General features: G+C 32.3%; 1 protein-coding gene across 1 annotated transcript in view; it reads right to left on the reverse strand.

The window, feature by feature from the left end:
- Window positions 1–224: 224 nt before the first annotated feature.
- The window catches only part of Targ2 (Terminal ADP-ribose protein glycohydrolase 2), a 54,301-nt gene continuing 33,441 nt past the window's right edge, over window positions 225–21,084 (reverse strand). Inside the window, exons 2-5 of the mRNA XM_075304989.1 lie at window positions 9,731–10,556; window positions 1,317–1,466; window positions 713–1,015; window positions 225–644 (exon numbers count right to left, since the gene is read on the reverse strand). Of these exons, the coding sequence (XP_075161104.1) occupies window positions 438–644; window positions 713–1,015; window positions 1,317–1,466; window positions 9,731–10,030 (960 nt within the window). The 5' untranslated portion in view covers window positions 10,031–10,556 and the 3' untranslated portion in view covers window positions 225–437. The remainder of the gene's footprint in view (window positions 645–712; window positions 1,016–1,316; window positions 1,467–9,730; window positions 10,557–21,084) is intronic.

Consider the following 21,084-nt stretch of genomic DNA (forward strand, 5'->3'; position numbering starts at 1 on the left):
ACCCTGTACCACAGTAGTGGTGAAGGGTATAAAAATAATAATAAAATTTTACAACCAACAAATATTTTTGTTTCCTATAAAAATAAGTTAAATTTAGCGTTAGTTTAACTACGGAATTTTTTTCTGTGAATGCTTACATCAATTCTCCTCTTCTTTGGCTAGCAATCAATACTAAAGGTAGGTTTTTCGCAATCCCAACGTCTGTCTTCAAATATGCAAACATATTTATTTTTTTATCAGATTTTATTTGCTCGAAGTGATAATGATAACGTCTTTATGTGTATATCTTATATGCTATTATAGTGAGATTGTTTTCTTGGAAAGATTTTGTTCCGGTTAGATTTTCTGGAATTTGTTATGTTTAAAGCTTTAACAACACATTATTTTGGAGTTTTGGATTTTGAGCGAACCTCACGGCCACCCTTTGAAGGCTTTTGTCAGAAAGCCCGCTTGCATGCCATACAATGGACATGCAAGGACTCACGACTGGCCATCGAGACCATAGGTTCATGGGCAAATGTTTTTATCTCGACATCATCTTCGGCAAAGACCATTTCCAGCATGTCTTTGACACGGAACCAATCCAAACGATCGATACCACAACCCAAACGGGGTATAGCCAATTTGGTGACATTGTGTTTGCGCTGAAAAAAAAAAAAATATTAGAAAAACAAACCATTAAAGCATGACCATCTATTTAATCCATCCATACCATGTGATCACGTGTAGCTATTAGAGCATAGAATAATGCCACATATGTTCCACGCTCATGACTCCGCTCTTTCGTCACTAAATTGTAAACATAACGATTTTGATCTTTTAAAACGGCTACATTTCCTGTATGTTTGTCCTGTCTCAGTTGTTCGGTTACTCGATTATTTTTACAATTGAACTGAAGTCCAATGCCACTGCACATGGCAAAATCTGCACTTATGGTGTGGACAACTGAGCAATTTTCCGAAGACTTTACACTGGGGCCACGTTGTTCAACAAATCTACATTTCGGTGTGGTAATCTGTAAAAGATGAAAAATTTCTTTTTTTTTAGAAAACGACAAATTTTTTGTCAATTTTTTATTAAATCCCGAAATTAGTTTATGATAATACAACACCAATTAACAACTTAATCGATCTAATTGAAAAGATAATAGGTCTAATAAATTTCTGGTTTTGATTTGATTTATAAATGAAAATTTATTTAAATATATATTTTTTTTAATTCAATATTTTTTGCACTTCGACTAAAGTTTTAAGTGAATTTTTTTTTTTTAACTATACTTTTTCTTTTGTTGGGATTTGGGACTCTTGTTTTCTTACCTTTGGTGGATGATAATTGCAAACCATAATTTCGGTATTGTACTCATTAGCAAAAATTCTCAAGATCATCTGTTTGATCTGGGACCACTGTAACCCGTCACTGCCACAGCATATGCGGGGCATGGCTACTTTGTAGACTCCATGATTTTGCTGAAAGTAGACCAAAGGGTGGAGACTATATTACAGTGTTTGGCAAGTGGCTTATATTGCTTGCAAATCAAAATGGGGTTTCCAATCTTTAGGCTTAGCAGAAGAAACTTATCTAATATGGCTTTCACAGCAAGCTTATTTTGAAGTTTGAAATGGCTTTCCTTTATAAGCATTTGAAAACTAAACATTTTCTTCATACTAAAACCCAATGCCCGAAATAGAAGTTTTTCTCAAATCATATCAGTAGTAAATTGTGAACACCCTTAAGTTTTAATATATTCCTACTGGTGAAGCCATAAGTGCACTCAAAACAAGTTTACTTGGACCAAACGATTTTGACTTTAAGGATTTTGGTATTGATTCCGAGCCAAAGATGCGGCTTCTTTAAAATAAAGACATTTTTTAGCGACCTATGTTGTTTTAAATCTAGGATCAATAAAATTAAAGTTAAGATAGAGATTCCATTTATCGAATTTTCATTTTCTTTTTGCGGTATATTAATAAAGCTATTCACGTTCAAACAAATATCATTTTCCAAAATCCAAATTATAACGGATATTTCAAAGTAGAAAATATTTTCCTAGTTCCAAAAAAACTTTAAATCAAAGATGCTAAATCCTCACATTTAGTTTTAGCCTATATTTGAAGCGCTTTTATCTTAAATTTAAAGATTCAATATTTCAGTTAATTTAAGGACGATTTCTTTAATTAAAAAATGTGTTTCTTTACTTTAAATAAAATTGGCCTTAGTTCAAAGCAGGGCTGTGGAGTCGAGCCAATTTTGCTCGACTCCGACTCCAGCATTTTTCATCAGCTCGACTCCGACTCCGGAGTCGACTCCGGGTAATATAACTAAATCTCATTTTAATACCACTAATTTGTAGTTCTATTGTGGGGGTACCGTAAGTGGATCGATATAAAGTATCGTATTTATTTATGTGTGCACAAAAAAGGTCTTAATTTCACATTAGATGCCAATTGAACTCTATATTTCAAATTTAGGGCAATGTTTAATAAATAAAATAATGTTATAAATACCCATCATAATATGAGAAGATACCAACAGTATATGTATTTGTGGACCAAAATTATTGATACTATCTCAAATCCTTTAAATTTGTTGCGAGCTATATAAAGGTTTATATTCCCATATGCATGCATTTGAATCTGAATCGATTTAGACAAAATTAAATATACTTCTACAAAATCTATGTACTTAAAATTTAAATCTAACGTTATGGGACGTAACACAATTTTAACAAAAACTAAAAATGCAAGGAAAGTCTAAAGTCGGGCGGGCCAACTATAATATACTCTGCACAACTTTGTATTTAGATCTACATTTTGATAAAATCTCAAATCAGACTTCTACAAAACTCGGGCAATATTTGGGAAATACAGTCGAAGCTCTGTTTAACGAATATCCCATTTAGCGAAAATCCATTTTAACGAACGTCAAAATTCTTAACATTGAGTATTCTAAATAACGAACAATTGAACAAAATTTACGTTCGATTTAACGAAAAGGCTTTTAATCCTAAGAAAATAAACAACAAAAAATCAGCAATATTTGACGTTTGGGAGTATGGCTTAAGTCCTTAGGAAATGTCTACAAAGTACGGCATTCCCAAGATATTTAGATTCCATTAAAATGTTTGAAAACACATATTCAATGACCGGGTAACTGGTAATGTTAGGTTAGATAGAGTGGCGCAGCTTCGCTACGGGAAATGGATCTACAACAGAACCGGTACAGGACTTCTCCCTGGTGAGAATAGACCAGTCCCAGTTCTGGCCGAAACGTATGGAAGGGACCGGTCACTTCAACACGGGTTTGTCATTGACGGGGATAAATTTACACTGCAGGCCACGGATTGGACTCATTCCAAACTACATGACCTGGGAGAACTTAGTAGGACTAGACAGGTCCTCATGAAACAGTCTGGGACAAACCCTTAGGTACCGGTAATATTTTGATCATCCAAATTGCATCAGAAAGAAAAACTTTTGGACTATGTTGGTCAATAGGTAAATGTCTAGATCAAATAAAATTTTAAAATAAAGAGAGTATAGAAATCAATAAATTATATGAAAATTTAAAAACTACGACAAACTCGAGCACTGGTACTAGTCCTGTAATAGGTCCGTTAGTGGCAATATTTCGTAGGATTGCCAGTTGGACAGATGGTGAATTTTTCTCTTAATAATGAGTGCTACCCGATTCTATATTTAGCTCAATAACAAACAACCTCCCTCTTATAGCTGTAGATAAACTATGAAATACACAGGAATATCAACATCATTAGTGAGAGGGATAAACTACCGCTGAAAAACTTTTTTGGTGCCCGATCGAAACGGCAATCTAGCGTTGAGAGTACATCTATGCCGACAGGAGCAGCGGAGTAGTGGTGTATGTAAGACGTTTTAGGAAGATGTTACTATGAACACAACTACGCCTGGCCATTCTTGAAACCGGGAACAAATTAGGCAATTCGTCTAAGAAGTTAGAGTATACAAATTGTGTCATGGCTGTATGTAGGCCCCCATACGACAGCGAATCTTGGATCCTCTCTTCAATCTAACCTAACCTAGATATATCAAGTTCATCAGGATTATTTTAAGTATTATTTTTTAAGTGTCTCTGTGCTTTAATTTTTTCAAATGATTATGAATTTTTACTCATCTGGTAAAAAAACTACGATTTTCAATAAAAGTTAACATTTTATATTCCCGTTCGATTTAACGTATTTTTCTAAATAACGAAAGGGCCTGACAATATATCGTTCGTTAAACTGAGCTTCGACTGTATTTATAATTGTTTAGACAATTTCGCAAAAATGCATTTATGATTCATTCATTGAAAAATTTTAAAATTTGAGTCATTTCTACAAGTTTTCGACTTAGCAATGAGTATCAGTGAGCATACAATTTTGGAAAATTTTTGGCTAGTAAATAAAATCTTGACTAAATTTTCTACAGAAACAAAATTTTGACTAAATTTTCTATAGAAATCAAATTTTGACCAAATATATAGAAATAAAATTTTGAATAACATTTTTATAGAAATAAAATTTGGCAACATTTTTTATAGAAATAAAAGTTTGAAAAAATTATCAATAGAAATACAATTTAAAAAAAATTGTGTAGCGAACAAAATTTTGCAAATTTTCTATAGAAATAAAATTTTGCAAAATATTCTATAGAAACAAAATTTTGACTAAATTTTCTATAGAAATAAAATTTTGACTAAATTTTATATAGAAAAAAATATTTCTATAGTAATACAATTCTGAATACATTTTTTATAGCAGTGAGTATCAGTGAGCATCAGTAAGAAAAAAATTGAGAAAATTTGCTATAGAAATAAAAATTTTTCTTATAGAAATAAAATTTTGAAAAAATTATCAATAAAAGTACAATTTTAGAAAAATTTTTGTGTAGTAAATAAAATTCTGCAAAATATTCTACAGAAACAAAATTTTGACTAAATTTTCTATAGTGATAAAATTTTGACCAAATTTTCTAATAAAAAAATCTATTACTATAAAATTTTGGCAAAATTTTCTATAGAAATAAAATTTTGCAAAATATTCTATAGAAACAAAATTTTGACTCAATTTTCTATAGAAATACAATTTTGACAAAATTTTCTATAGAAAAAAAATATTTCTATAGTAATAAAATTTTGAATAAATTTTTTATAGAAATAAAATTTTGACAAAATGTGCTATAGAAATAAAATTTTGACAGCATTTTCTATAAAAAACAACTTTGAAAAATTTTTCTGTCAATATTCCACGTACGTATATGGCCTTAAAATAAAATTAAAAAAAAATAATAATTTCGATTGTTCGAAATATTTCAAATAAATTGATATGAGCATTAAAATGGATCGATCCAGCCCATCTGCTAGTCTAACATTCTAGGAAACATAAAAAGATAGCCGTAATTGGAAGTTGATTTTCATTTACAATCATGCTGTACATTGATCGAATGAATAAAGCAATGGAAACTAATTTGCGTAAAAACTTGATTAGTTAAAAAAATGTGAAGTGTTTTACAAAATTTGATTTAGCCGGAGTCGGAGTCGAGCAAAATTTTTACTCCAGCAAAATCTTCAGACTCCGACTCCAAGACTCCGACTCCGACTCCACAGCCCTGGTTCAAAAATAACGGAGGAACGCAAATTTCCAAAATGTGTGTTCTAAATTTAATAAAAAAAAAATTCTAAACGAAAATTATAAATTGTATCTTAATTAAATTTTCAATATTTTAAAGGAATTTGTCCTTAGTAGTTTGTAAATTGGGCATCATAAAATTTAGGTTGCGTAATCTTTAATATTATGAAAATATTGTTTTCAGTGTCTGGAAGGAGGGCGTAGTACCACCCGAACACCAAGAAGTTTTTCAGCGGTGGATTATCCCACCTCAGTAATGCTGGTGACATTTCTGAGGGTGTCAAAGCTTCTCTTAGTGGTTTCACTGCAATGTGAAACGCCGTTCGGACTCGGCTATAAAAAGGAGGTCCCTTGTCATTGAGCTTAACATGGAATCGGGCAGCACTCAGTGATAAGAGAGAAGTTCACCAATGTGGTATCACAATGGACTGAATAGTCAAAGGGAGCCTGATACATCGGGCTGCCACCTAACCTAACCATACCATAGAGTTGTGATGGGGGTATAATAAGTTTGTCAATCCGCACCCTCAAAAAAAAAAAAACAAAAAATCGCTTCTGTAACATCTATCCCAAACACATTTTGCTTCAAGCATATATATTCTCAGGATTGGTCTAAACAAAATATTGTTTGTATTGTTCAAAAATATTATGTTTAACCCTAGGGCCTACACTGGTAGTAAAAATTTTTAATGAAATTTTCTTTGTGTGGATATATTTTAAAGGCGCCAATTGGTTACTTCCATTATATTGCTTGCAGCATACTCTCTAGGTCTCTCTTTCTAAACACATACATGTTTATAAGCTATTTCCAAATTAATATATGTTTGCATATAAGCATATTATATTTACAAACATTTTATGTCCCAAAAATAATATGTTCTAACATATTAACATATATACCCCAAACATTTTATGATAGTTTACGAACATTATATGCTTGCACTTAAAAATATTGTGTTAAATAATTTGAGTTCCAAACATATAATTTTTACACCCAAACATATGAAAAACAGTCTTTTTCGTCCGAGCGTTTGTAAAACATCGAAATATCGATTTCTGACTATATATATTCTTGATCAGGGAGAAACTCTAACACGATATAACCATGTCCATCCGTCTGTCTGTCTGTCTGTTGTAATCATGCTACACCCTTCAATAGCTCTCGTCCTGAAATATGGCACAGATTCGTTTTTATACCCTCCACCATAGATAGGATGGGGGTATATTAACTTTGTCATTCCGTTTGTAACACATCGAAATATTGCTCTAAGATCCCATAAAGTATATATATTCTGGGTCGTGGTGAAGTTCTGAGCCGATATAAGCTTGTCCGCCCGTCCTTCCGTCTGTTGAAATCACGCTAACTTCCGAACGAAACAAGCTATCTACTAGACACAACTTGGGACAAGAAGTTATAATTGATGTAGTTATTGTAAATCGGACCACTTTTACGTATAGCCCCCATATCAATCGGCGCTCAGATTTGGCTTGCGGTGCTTCTTGGAGGAGCACAATTCATCCGATTCGATCCGGTTTGATTTTGGTACATGGTGTTGGTATATGGTCTCTAATAACGATGCAAAAATTGGCCCATATCGGTTCATAATTATATATAGCCCCCATATAGACCGATCTCCAGATTTGACTTGCGGAGAGAAGCAAATTTCATCCGACCCGGCTGAAATTTGGTACATGGTGTTAGTATATGGTCTCTAACAACCATGCAAACAATGGTCCACATCCGATCCGGCTGAAATTTGGTACATAGTGTAAGTATGTGGTCTCTAACAACTACGCAAAAATTGGTCCACAACGTTCCATAATTATATATAGCCCCCATATAAACCGATCCCCCCGATTTGGCTTGCGGATCCTCTAAGAGAAGCAAGTTTCATCCGATCCGGCTGAAATTTGGTACATGGTGTTAGTATACGATCTTTAACAACCATGCAGAAATTGGTCCACATCGGTCCAACATTATATATAGCCCCCATATAAACCGATTCCCAGATTTGACCTCCGGAGCCTCATGGATGGGCAAAATGCATCCGATTCGGTTGAAATTTGGTACATGGTATTAGTTTATGGTCTCTTAAAACCATGCAGGAATTCTTTAAAATAATGAGATTTTAATTAAAAGAAAGTTTATAACCCTTGCTTCAAAAATTTTTTTCATTAAATTTAGGACACAAATCTTGACATTTTGCGTCCCTCTTTTGAAGTTGTAGATCTTTGAAGTAAGGAAAATGTTCCTTAAAATAAAGAAAAAACATTTTTAATTTAAAGAAATCGTCTTTAACTCAACTGACATATTGAATTTTTAAATTTAAAATAAAAATGCTTCAAATATAGGCTAAGACTTCTTTTAAGGAGTTGAATCTTTGGTTTAAAGTTTTTTTAGCATTGAGAAAACAGTTTTTACTTGGAAGTACTTGGCATGATTTGGATTTTGAAACTGGAATTTGTTTGTACATGAATACTTTTATTAATATATCGCAAACAGAGAATAAAAATTCTATGAATGAGATCTGTATCCAATTTTAATTTTATCGATCCTAGATTTAAAGCCAGGGAGGTCCCTAAAAAATGTTTTTTTTTTTTTAAGAAACAGCATCTTTGGCTCGGAATCAATACCAAAATCCTTAATGGAAAGTCAAAATCTTTGGATCCAAGTAAACTTTTTTTTGAGTGTAGGAAAGAAATAATTACGAACCAATATGAAATTTTGTGCAGTAATTATAGAGCCAGAATTGAAATATGAGGGTCGCTTTATATGGGGACTATATACAATTATGAACACGAGTCTACCAAAAAGGGCAGACTGTTTGGTAGATTCTTGACGTTTTGGAAGATTTTGCAAAATATTCCTCTCCAACTAAGAGGTGCTTCATAAATTTTCTATAGAAATACTTTTTTGAAAAATTATCTATAGAAATAACTTTTTGACAAAATTATCTATAGAAATAAAATGTTGACAACATTTTCTATAGAAATACAATTCTGACAAAATTTTCTATAGTAATAAAATTTTGACAAAATTTTCTATAGAAATAAAATTTGTCAATATTTTCTATAGTAATAAAATTTTGACAAAATTTTCTTTAGAAATAAAATTTTGGTAGATTATATTTGGCAATATGGACCAATTTTTGTGTGATTGGCGATCGGCTATATATTACTATAGATCGATATGGACCAATTTTTGCATGGCTATTAGCGGCCATATACTAGCGCAATGTACCAAATTTCAACCGAATCGGATGAATTTTGCACCTCCAAGAGGTTCCGGAGGTCAAATCTGGGGGGATCGATTTATATGAGGGCTATATATAATTATGGACCGATATGGACAATTTTTGCATGGTTGTTAGAGACCATATACTAACACCATGTACTAAATTTCAACCGGATCGGATGAATTTTGCTCCTCCCTTGCCCCTAAGTATACTTCCTTATGTGTCCCAGCTTTTATTGCCAGTTCATTTGCCTTTACGTTTCCTTTTAGTCCGGCATGTCCCGGCACCGATATGATGCGGATCCTGACACATTCCGAGTATTTGTTGTTCATGCTTTTGTATTCGTGATCGAACCGCAACATCTACTATTGCCTTCATAGCCCTCCGGCAATCTGTGAAATTGTTGACGTGTTATTTCCGAGCCATTTAAAAAATTCCGTTATGACACGCACTTCTGCAAAATTTGCAGAATAGGATTTCGGATGTCTAGATCCTCCACACATATGCCCAGTTTCATTACCTTGCCCATCTTCGATCTATCAGTGTAGCAGTTATTTCCCTCAGGTATCTGTTCGGGAGTCACATTTTCCCAGGACCATCATTGACGCCAGTAAGATGGTCGTTAAAACTAGAAGTGCCCATATGTAATAGGTACTTTTAGTTAATGTGGTATCACAATGGACTGAATAGTCTAAGTGAGCCTGAATATTAATCGGGCTGCCACTTTAACCTAACCTAATCTAACCTAAGATGGTCGTAACAGATACCAGAGGGAAATAAACATCAGCATGACTTCGATAAGTGATTTTTTTTCTGTTATTTCTGCTATTAAGTAATTTCCAATACTTACCATATGATATTTCAAACAGATCAATGCCGCCTCAACATCTCCATAGGTGCTCTTGTAATACATATTCTCTTTGGTTACCATTAGGTAAATGAAACGATCATGATCCTCCAGGACAGCTACATTACCATTTGTTATATACTGGCGACTGAGTTCATCATTTTGACCAAATATCAAATTCACTTGCCAGCCCAATGTTCCTCTTTCAGCATAGAAATCGGATGTGCTGGTAAAGGCCAATGAATAGGTTTGAGGTATCTGGAATATGTCAGCTTTCACTTCGGTTAATTTAAAAGTTGTCATGGTGATTATGGGTTTTTTAGCATTTCACACAATCCCAAAATGACAATGAATTTGCGATAAATTAATGTGAATATTAGGTGATGGTCGTAGGTATTCTATTTTCTGCTTTCTGTTCTTCGATGCCGGGTTTTGGTTTTCCAAAAGCCAACAGATGGATAGACAAAGAACAGCTTGGAACTATGTTTCTTTTGTTTAATGATTCTGTTGTAATAATCTTTTTTTTTAATGACCGATATTTAATGTGTGGTTATTTTATGTTTGAATTTTGATGGTAAGAGTTTTTTGTTTCGGTTCCTAACGATTCCGTTGAAATCTATTCGAGTGAACTCTTTCTCCAATATTTCACTCGAAATGATGATAACGATGATGATGATGGTAAGTTAATCAGCTTAGAGGTCTTCCAAGTATGTGCTATATCTGTTGGTTATTATTTTTTCTTCTTTTTCTTTTTGCCTTGATAATTTCCAGTTTCTATATCAGTTCTCTTTAGCTCTGCTGGCTGATGTATACCGCAAATGATACATTTCTAAAAAAAAAATCAAAAACAAAGAAGATAGAAAATATTATTAAAAATAATTTTAAAAATTGTTTCCTTTTAAATTGCTTTCTATTAACGAACATTAATTTTCGCAATTGCACCTTATACCTCAGACCATGGAAAAAATATCAAAAACCGTTGTGCTTCAGCTTTAGGTGCTTGGGGTTGTTAATGAAAATGTGTGTCAGTCAGTTGGTGAGCTCAAGTTATGCCAGTAAGTCACGCAGTTATACTGCAAATGAATGGAAAGATAGACGGACGGACGGACGGACACTGGGGCTGTCAGTCAGTTGGTGTGTGAGGTACATGATTCAATTTTACTTTGCTACCGAAAACGTTTGCGGATTTTAATTAAAACTTTCCGCTGTTATGCGAGTATTTGAAAATAATTCATGTTTTTTTTTTTGGGACATTTCGCAGTTCGATTAAAATGGAAGCAAATCAATTTTTTTTGGGGAATAACTCACTGAAAAAGATTGGCCTAATATGAAGGCTTAAAGTGTATATACAGAATGGCTGACATGTAGTACTATAAGCAATTTCAGATTTCTATTATTTCTACACCCTCAAAAAAAAATCGCTTCTGTAACATATACTCCCAAACATAGTTTACTTCAAGCATATAAATTTTTGGGTATTGCCCAAACATTTATATGTTTGATTTCTTTCAATATATAATATGTTTGAAAGCATATTGGTCTAAACAATATAATATATTTGGGTAGTCTAAGTTCCAAACATTTTGTATTTTTCCATCAAAATTCAATAATGTTGTCTTCCAAAAAACTATATGTTCTTATGTGAACATATAATATGTTTGGAAACATTTTGAACCCAAATATATTATATGCTTAGAAGAATTTTCTCCCAAAGAAGATTGTGCTCAAATTTTTTTTCTGCCTAATTGTATATTCCCTCAAATTTTTCTCACTTTTTCTGTAATTCAAACATTTTAGAAGAAATTATTATATTTTATAATTTTTTTAATTTTACCTTTTGCCGGACGGGGATTCGAACAGCGAACCACACAGTTTGTAAGCCAGCACATTAACCATTGGCCTACGTAGCTGTTATGGTCATCAAGAGATAATTATCGTTATAAGTTATATTTATATAGCATAGCTTGCGGCGCCCACGAGCCGGTGCAAACATAACATTGTTAAATATACATTTGTTGGCAGCGTGGAGCAGTGGTTGGTCGTCCGCCTTGCGTGACAGGGGACCTGGGTTCGATCCCTGCTTCGACCAACACCATTTTTTTTAATATATTTTTTAACATATATTCCAGATACGTTCGGAAGTTCCCGAAAAGGTGTTCAGCATTACATACTATTATATTAAATTTTTACTACGAAATTGTAAAGTGTGTTTTATGAAAGACTTAAAGTCAGAAAAGAGAAGTGCTTGATATAAACGAAATGGACTGAGTTCAAATCAAATATTATTTTGTATTGCAACAATAAAAATTGTGTAACAAGTAATGGTAGAAATTCAAAAACTCTTACAAAAAAAGAACGTGAAGTCGAGTATATACACGGATGAAAAAGAATGTTTTTCATATGTTTGGCTATAAACATTATATGTTTGGAATACAAATTTTTAAACACAATATTTTTGAGTGCAAGCATATAATGTTCATAAACTAGCATAACATGTTTGGGACATATATGTTAATATGTTAGAACATATTATGTTTGGGACATAAAATGTTTGTAAATATAATATGCTTGGATGCAAACATATATATTAATTTACAAATAGCCTATAAACATATATGTGTTTAGTAGCTTGGGGCGCTATTTAACAGGGAGCGATATTGAATTAAGTTGGTGGTTGTTGCTTGTTATTACAAAATTAACATTTTATTTTTCCTTGGGCAATTGATCAGCTACTTCTTTGATCCTTACAAACTGTGTGGTCCGCTGTTCGAATCCCCGTCCGGCAATAGGTAAAATTAAAATAAAAAAAATCATACAATTGAATAATTTCTTCTACAATGTTTGTATTACAGAAAAAGGTGCTAAGAACTAAAAAATCTTGTGGAAGTGAGAAAGATGTGGGGGAATATACAATTGGGCAGAAACAAAATTTTGAGCATTCAGGTCGAAAACCTATGTTGTTAGCACCTATATTACCTGTTTATTTTCATAATTCATTATGATTGTAAATATATAAATAAATAAATAAAATTTTGAGCACAATATTGTTTGGGAGAATTTTTTTTAAGCATATAATATTTTTGGGTGCAAAATGCTTCCAAACATATTATATGTTCACATAATAACATATTGTTTTTTGGAAGACAACATTATTGAATTTGGATGCAAAAATACAAAATGTTTGGAACTTAGACTACCCAAACATATATTGTTTAGACCAATATGCTTTCAAGCATATTATATATTGGAAGAGATCAAACATATAAATGTTTGGGCAATACCCAAAAATGTATATGCTTGAAGCAAAATATGTTTGGGAGTATATGTTACAGAAGCGATTTTTTGTGAGCGTGTATAAATATTTTTCCATCGAATCCTAAGGTTAACGATAACCATTCAAAAGCACATTATATTTAAATTCTAAACAGTAATTTTAAAACAGCACATACATTTATTTTGGTGTGAACAATTGTTTGATAGCATGTTACACCATTAATTTAGAAATACAAATAAATATGAATTTTTATTAACGAATAATTTTGTACTTAATTTAATTCTTAAGGCCGGTATAAAGTTGGCATTATCGCGTTAAAATGGCCATGTTTACCCTTTTACTTTTCTTTAATAATTTCTTTTAAAGAAAATAAACTTATTCAATTGTTGCTTTGGATCTTTCCCCACAATGTTATAATACAATTTACTGGAAAAAGTTGTAATGTTATTCTGGTTTTGCCGCTAAACTCGAACTCAATGCCCGCTTTTATTTTCGAAAAAATCCGTCAACTCCTCTTGGACTACGCATTAATAAAGAGGAACTAATCTTTGTTTTTATAGATCTTACTGTTTAATTTTTCACTGTTTCGCCCTGTTTTCATTTTACTTTCACAACTCTAAAAAGAGTGCACTGAAAAAATATTGTCGAGAGGCCAAAGAGTTCATGTCCTTAAAATAAGAATACAACTTTTGCTTAGCTTAGAAGACCCATTTCTCTAATATAAAGTTTTTTCAATGTTCAAATGTCGATACTTTCAATGAAGTCGTGTTGTCGTTATAATTAAGTGATTTGACTTAAAAATGGGTATCATAACATGAAAGGACAAATTTTTGGACTAAGGTCAACTTGACTTTTGCATTTTTGCATCTTGACTACAAGGCAAAAATCATTAAAAAATAGGATATGTTTATCAATACTTTATTTTAAAGACATTTTTTACTTGAAACATAGCATAATTTCTACTGGAAGTCTTGTTTTTAACGGACATTTTATAGCATATGAAAAAAGCTGAAAAAGCGAAAAATTGAAATGTGCTTCGTAGAGTCAACTACACAAAACCCCATTTAAAAGAGAATTGTGTCTTAAAAGCATCCTTACTTGTATTCTCCGCTTCTTTGGTTCGGAATCAGTACCAAAATTGTTAAAGTGGAGACACAATCTTTGGAACCGGACATGCTTTTTGTTCAGTGTATAGTGCCCTTTCGTTAGTTTTTATGAAGATCCCTTTAATTACCTGTGTTTGAATAGTTTGACTTTCTCGTCCTACGTTCCGATTTGTTTTGACGAAACAAAAAAATTGTGCCCGTAATGCGAAAATGATAAACAAAACTCATGCTCTTTGTTTTTTCAAATATATTTTATCTTGGTTCCGAATGAATTTTCTCTCCGAATACTCATTTTAATATTTTACTTAAGCATATACAATTTTTGGCGAAGTCTTATATCACAACATATATATTTTTACTCATAATATGTAAATTTATACTTGTTTATATTCACACGTAGTATTTTTCCTATGTCTAATGAAATTTTCTTTGTGTATATATATTTGTAATGCGCCAATTGGTTACACAGAAAAAAATTTCACGAAAATTTTTCCAATTAAAATCTTAATTGAGTTTTAGAAAATATTCAATTAAAAATTTAGTTGATTCAACAAATTTTTTAATTGAAATAAAAATCAATCACACAAATTAATAGTATCAATTAAATATTTAATTGGATCAATTAATTTTTTAATTGACTGTCAATTAATTTTTTAATTGATACTATCATTTCTGTGATTGAAGACATTTCAATTAAAAAATTAATTGGATCAATTAATTTCGTGATTGAATCAGAAAAATTTTTTTTTGTGTGTACTTTCATTATTTTACTTCCAACATACTAACATATATGTCCCAAACATATTATGCTATGAACATTATATGTTTGCACTCAAAAATAATGTGTTTAAAACTTTGAGTTTCTTCATAAAAAGTACGAAACATTTTCGTTTAAATAACGAAGAAGTTTCCTTGAAGTTGTAAAATTTCTGTTCGCGACATAAAATTGTCTTTGATAATAGCCTTGAGTGTATTCGTTTATTCAATTTTTTAACGCATGTCTATGTAACTTCTCATTTATGCATAAAAGTGATACAGCCAAACTAAAATTTATTCAATAACTTTTGATGTAAAGTAGTGGTAACATTTTTCAAACTTGTTACGACCAGGGTTGGCCTGTCACAAACTGTGACTTTTGCGACATACATTTGCGACGGTATAATACGTATGTCGCAAAAGTCGTAAACCTACTGTAGAAAACCTAATTTTGAATAGAAGAAATCCTGAACATTTTTTAATTTAGCATGACAGCATTCGCTGTGAGTTTCTGCAGAAATTTGTGAAAGTTTTTCCACCGTCAAGCCTATTTTCTTACGTGGTATCGAAATTCCCGTTGGTGAGTGTGCAAAATACCTTGGGGTTATATTGGACAGGAGACTGAACTTAAAGCTAAGAAAGGACGAGAAAATCCACGGTTACCCTGTACTCGTGCAAAAGGCAATAGGGAAAATGTGGGGACTAAAACCTTCTCTTCGCACATACCATCGTCTTGGATATCATCGAATTTGCTGCCTAGCTGACGCGACTGAAGTATTTTGAGTTTGCGACTTTTGTTACTTTTCCTACATTTACGACACGTATGTGACGTTTACGACGTTTACAACTTTGCGACAGTCGCAAACCTAAAAAAGTTTGATACAGACCATCTCTGGTTACGACAACCAAATGCCCTTTGGGCTATAAATGTTTTTTCTAAAGGTTCGAACATTTTTCACAACAACTACGAAAGTTTTTCATAAAAAGTTCGCAACAATTTCATAAAAATAACGAAATTGTTTCATGAAAAGTATGCAACTTTTTCATAAAAAAGTACAAAGTTGTTTCTTACAAACTATGAAAAATTTGGAAGAACTTTTCTTCGTAACAAGTATATACGGCCGTAAGTTCGGCCAGGCCGAAGCTTATGTACTCTCCACCATGGATTGCGTAGAAACTTCTTCTAAACACTGCCATCCACAATCTAATTACTTGGGTTGTGGTATCTTAAAACTTCTTAACATCGTTTTCTAAATTGTGCGTTAGTCCATACGTCGTATATATTAGAGAAAAAAGTTACAAATAATTACGAATCGATATGTACTTTTTGCACGATACGTAGAGAGCAAGAATTGAAATATGGGGGTCGCTTATGCGGGGGCTATATACAATTATGAACTTCATATGGAACAATTTTTGTGTGATTGGGTATCGATTTATCTGAGGGCTATATATAACTATAGACCGATATGGACCTAGTTAGGCATAGTTGTTAACGGCCACATACTAGCACAATGTACCAAATTTCAACTGACTCGGATGAAATTTGCTCCTCCAAGTGGCTCCAAAACCAAATCTCGGGATCGGTTTATATGGGGGCTATATATGATTATGGACTGCTATGAACCAATTCCAGCATGGTTGTTGGATACAATATACTAACATCATGTACCAGATTTCAAACAAATCCGATGAATTTTGCTCTTCAAAGGGGCTCCGGAGGTCAAATCTGGGGACCGTTTTATATGGGGCCTATATATAATTATGAACCGATTTCGACCAATTTTTGCATGTGTGTTTAAGGCCATATATTAACACCACGTACCAAATTTGAACTGAATCAGATGAATTTTGGTCTTCCAAGAGGCTCCGGAGGTCATCGGTTTATATGGGGGCTATATATAATTATGGACCGATGTGGACCAATTTTGGCATGGTCATTAGAGACTACACACTTACACCATTTACCAAATTTCAGCCGGATCGGATGAAATTTGCTTCTCTTAGAGGATTCGCAAGCCAAATTTGGGGGTCCGTTTATATGGGGGCTATACGTAAAAGTGGACCAATATGGCCCACTTGTGCCAAGTTCCAAGTCGATAGCTTGTTCCGTTCGGAAGTTAGCGTGATTTCAACAGACGGACGGACGGACGGACGGACATGCTCAGATCGACTCAGAATTTCACCACGACCCAGAATATATATACTTTATGGGGTCTTAGAGCAATATTTCGATGTGTTACAAACGGAACGACAAAGTTAATATACCCCCCATCCTATGGTGGAGGGTATACAAATAACGAAATATTTCGTACTTTTAATGAAAAGTTTCTTTGGTTGTAAAACAATGGCAAATTTCGTAATTTTAACGAAATTTGTCGTTCTGTTTACGAAGAAATTTCTTTTGGTGTACTGAATTCGTAAACATAAGCATTTGTGGGGGGTATCATTGAAAGAGGTTTGGGAGATAAACCCCATCTCCATAGTTAAGAACATTAAGGGATGCATTTATATAGGAGCTTTATCTCAATCTGAACAGAAATGCCTCATATTAGAAACTATACTTGATTTTGCAACTACAGAGTTTGTATGTCACTAATATTGAGCCCATCATTATTTAAAAAGAGGAAACCTCTCAATTAGTGTGCGTAATGTATCCAAATTTGTGAAAATCTATTGTCCGATTTTAACCGATTTGGAGACAATTTTTTGTACTTCTACAAAATCTCTAGAATTAAAATTTAAATCGGCTAATGACCTGGGACGAATCACAATGTTACTAAAAAATATGGGAAACATTTAAATCTGAACCAATTTCGAGGCAACTTCGCAAAACTGTATTTATGATTTGTCGGTCGATAGATGTGTATTAGAGTAATAGGAAAATTTGAGTAATATTTACAAGTTTTCGACTTAGCAGTGGCGATGTTATAAGGAAAATGTAGGTACTTTGGCAATTTTTACATAATTCGGAAAAACATGTATATGGAAGCTATATCGAAATCTGAACCGATTTCAACCAAAATTAGCATGCATATCCAGAACCTTAATTCGTAAATCGGGGTAAATTTTGGTCTCTGTGGGAATATGAATCTAAATAGGTCGAAAGATATATTCGGGAGCTATATCTAAATCTGAACCGATTTAAACAAAATTTAGCAAGTGTAGTTAGAATGCTAATTTCACTCCCTCGGCAAAATTTCACGTAAATCAGAGTAAAACTTTTGCCTCTGTGGTCATATTAGTCCAAATCGGGCGAATGATATATATGGGAGCTATATCTAAATCTGATCCGATTTCAATAAAATTTACCACACTTAACTACACTACTAGTGTATTCCTAGTGCAACATTTCAAGCAAATTAGGGTAAAACTCTGGCTTCTGGGGCCATATAAATCCATATCGGTCGAAAAGCTATATACGGAAGCTAACATATATCTAAATCTTAACCGATTTCAACTGCATTTTGACGCAATTAACGATACTATTAAATGTACTCCTTATGTAAAATTTCAAGCAAATCAGGGCAAAACTCTTGCTTTTGAGGCCATATAAGTGTAAATCGGACGAAGGTTAGGTTGCTTTAAATCTACACGGTTGAAAAAGACTGTTTTTCATATGTTTGGCTATAAACATTATATGTTTGGAACACAAATTTTTAAACACAATATTTTTGAGTGCAAGCATATAATGTTCATAAACTAGCATAACATGTTTGGGACATATATGTTAATATGATAGAACATATTATGTTTGGGACATAAAATGTTTGTAAATATAATATGCTTGGATGCAAACATATATTAATTTAGAAATAGCCTATAAACATATATGTGTTTAGTAGCTTGGAGCGCTATTTAACAGGGAGCGATATTGAATTAAGTTGGTGGTTGTTGCTTGTTATTACAAAATTAACATTTTATTTTTCCTTGGGCAATTGATCAGCTACTTCTTTGATCCTTACAAACTGTGTGGTCCGCTGTTCGAATCCCCGTCCGGCAAAAGGTAAAATTAAAATAAAATAAAAAATCATAAAATTGAATAATTTCTTCTACAATGTTTGTATTACAGAAAAAGGTGCTAAGAACTAAACAATCTCGTGGAAGTGAGAAAGATGTGGGGGAATATACAATTGGGCAGAAACAAAATTTTGAGCATTCAGGTTGAAAACCTATGCTGTTAGCACCTATATTACCTGTTTATTTTCATAATTCATTATGATTGTAAATATATAAATAAATAAATAAAATTTTGAGCACAATATTGTTTGGGAGAATTTTTTTTAGCATATAATATTTTTGGGTGCAAAATGCTTCCAAACATATTATATGGTCACATAATAACATATTGTTTTTTGGAAGATAACATTATTGAATTTGGATGCAAAAATACAAAATGTTTGGAACTTAGACTACCCAAACATATATTGTTTAGACCAATATGCTTTCAAACATATTATATATTGGTAGAGATCAAACATATAAATGTGTGGGCAATATCCAAAAATGTATATGCTTGAAGCAAAATATGTTTGGGAGTATATGTTACAGAAGCGATTTTTTGTGAGGGTGTAGGATCGATAAAATTAAAATTGGATACAGATCTCATTCATCGAAGTTTTATTCTCTCTACAACTTCAACAGAGGGACGCAAAATTTCAAGATTTATGTCCTAAATTTAATGAAAAAAAATTTTGAAGCAAGGATTATAAACTTTCTTTTAATTAAAATGTCATTATTTTAAAGAATTTTGTACTTAGCATTGCGTAAATTTTGAGTCCTAAAATTTAAGTTGCATATTCTTCCATAATAGGTCAATTTTTTTTTCAGTGTAAGACGATCGGTATACACACAAAAAAATAATACATTTATTTTATGAATAGTGTTCACAAAAAATTGCCAAACACGGGATTCATAAATTATATGAAAACAATTCATAAAATCAAAAATACAGGTTTTCATTGACTATGAATGTGTACATAATATGAATGGAAATTTTAATAGTACAAATGAAGTATACATATTTTTGTCATTGAAAAATATGTACCTTTACATAATATGTACTAAAAACGTCATTCATTATATGCACCTTTTCTTTTATTTTTTTTCTCCTGATTCTTAATGCCTGCATAATTGGTCAAAATGTATGAACACATTTATTAAAACCCGCATTAAAGTCCAGCCAGCAACGAACATCATTTTATAATATTTTATATTATTGATAAACATGAGCACCGACGCCTCCAGTTAATATTGTTTTTTCGTAATTTTTTTTACAGTAATAAAAAATCTTCAAATCGCGACGGCGACTCAAACTGTACTGAAATACTCAAATACATCAAACTCGTGTGTTACCTTCAAAACGTTATGTTTCGTTTTTTGTTGTCTCGTATTATATGCTTGTGTTGTATACATATGAGAGTAACTCTATGTTGTGGCTCTCTCACGCTAAGAGAAAACCAGTATTTTTGATATATTAAGTAAAATTTCATTAATTTTATGAAACCGTCTCTACATATTACTAAAAGATTCATAATTTCATAACAAGCTTTTATGAAAACAATATATTATGTAAGTGTACACATTTTTTATGAAAAAGTCCATAAATTTATAAAAATGTACAAATTTATGTACAAATTCATATTTTATTTTTTTGTGTGTACTAAACGATGGGTCTCAGACTTTTCTTTTGGCGTTACATACAAATGCACAAACTTATTATACCCTGTACCACAGTAGTGGTGAAGGGTATTAACAGTATTTCACGTACGTGTAAACCTAACCAAACCTATGCGAGTTTTGTTCTTCACTTAGAAAGCCTAATAGATCTTTGCGTGCGTATCGCTTCTCTGAAAAAGTTGCAGCTTTTATCTGAATATTCAAATAAATGCCTAATAAATTTTATTTAATAGAGCACCAATTCCTATTTAACCATTTAACCAACCCACTACATAAGCTATCGAGTATTAATTGGTTTGATAGTAAACACATTTTCTATTGCTACCTCTTGTAAAACGCTTAATGAAGTCAATAAATTTTAATCACACTTTTTGCTCGAACTGAACTGCCTATTGAGTTAGGCAGTGGTGTAAAATAACATACGAGTGAGTGAGTTAATATTTGATAACGTCAAAAAAAAAACACACATTTTTATTAATGGAAATTGGTAAGGCAGCGTCATAATGCATGTTCAAATACCCATGCTATACACTGAGAGCAGA

The sequence above is a fragment of the Haematobia irritans genome, chromosome 4, assembly GCF_050003625.1.
Source record: "Haematobia irritans isolate KBUSLIRL chromosome 4, ASM5000362v1, whole genome shotgun sequence".
Classification (NCBI taxonomy): Eukaryota; Metazoa; Arthropoda; class Insecta; order Diptera; family Muscidae; genus Haematobia; species Haematobia irritans.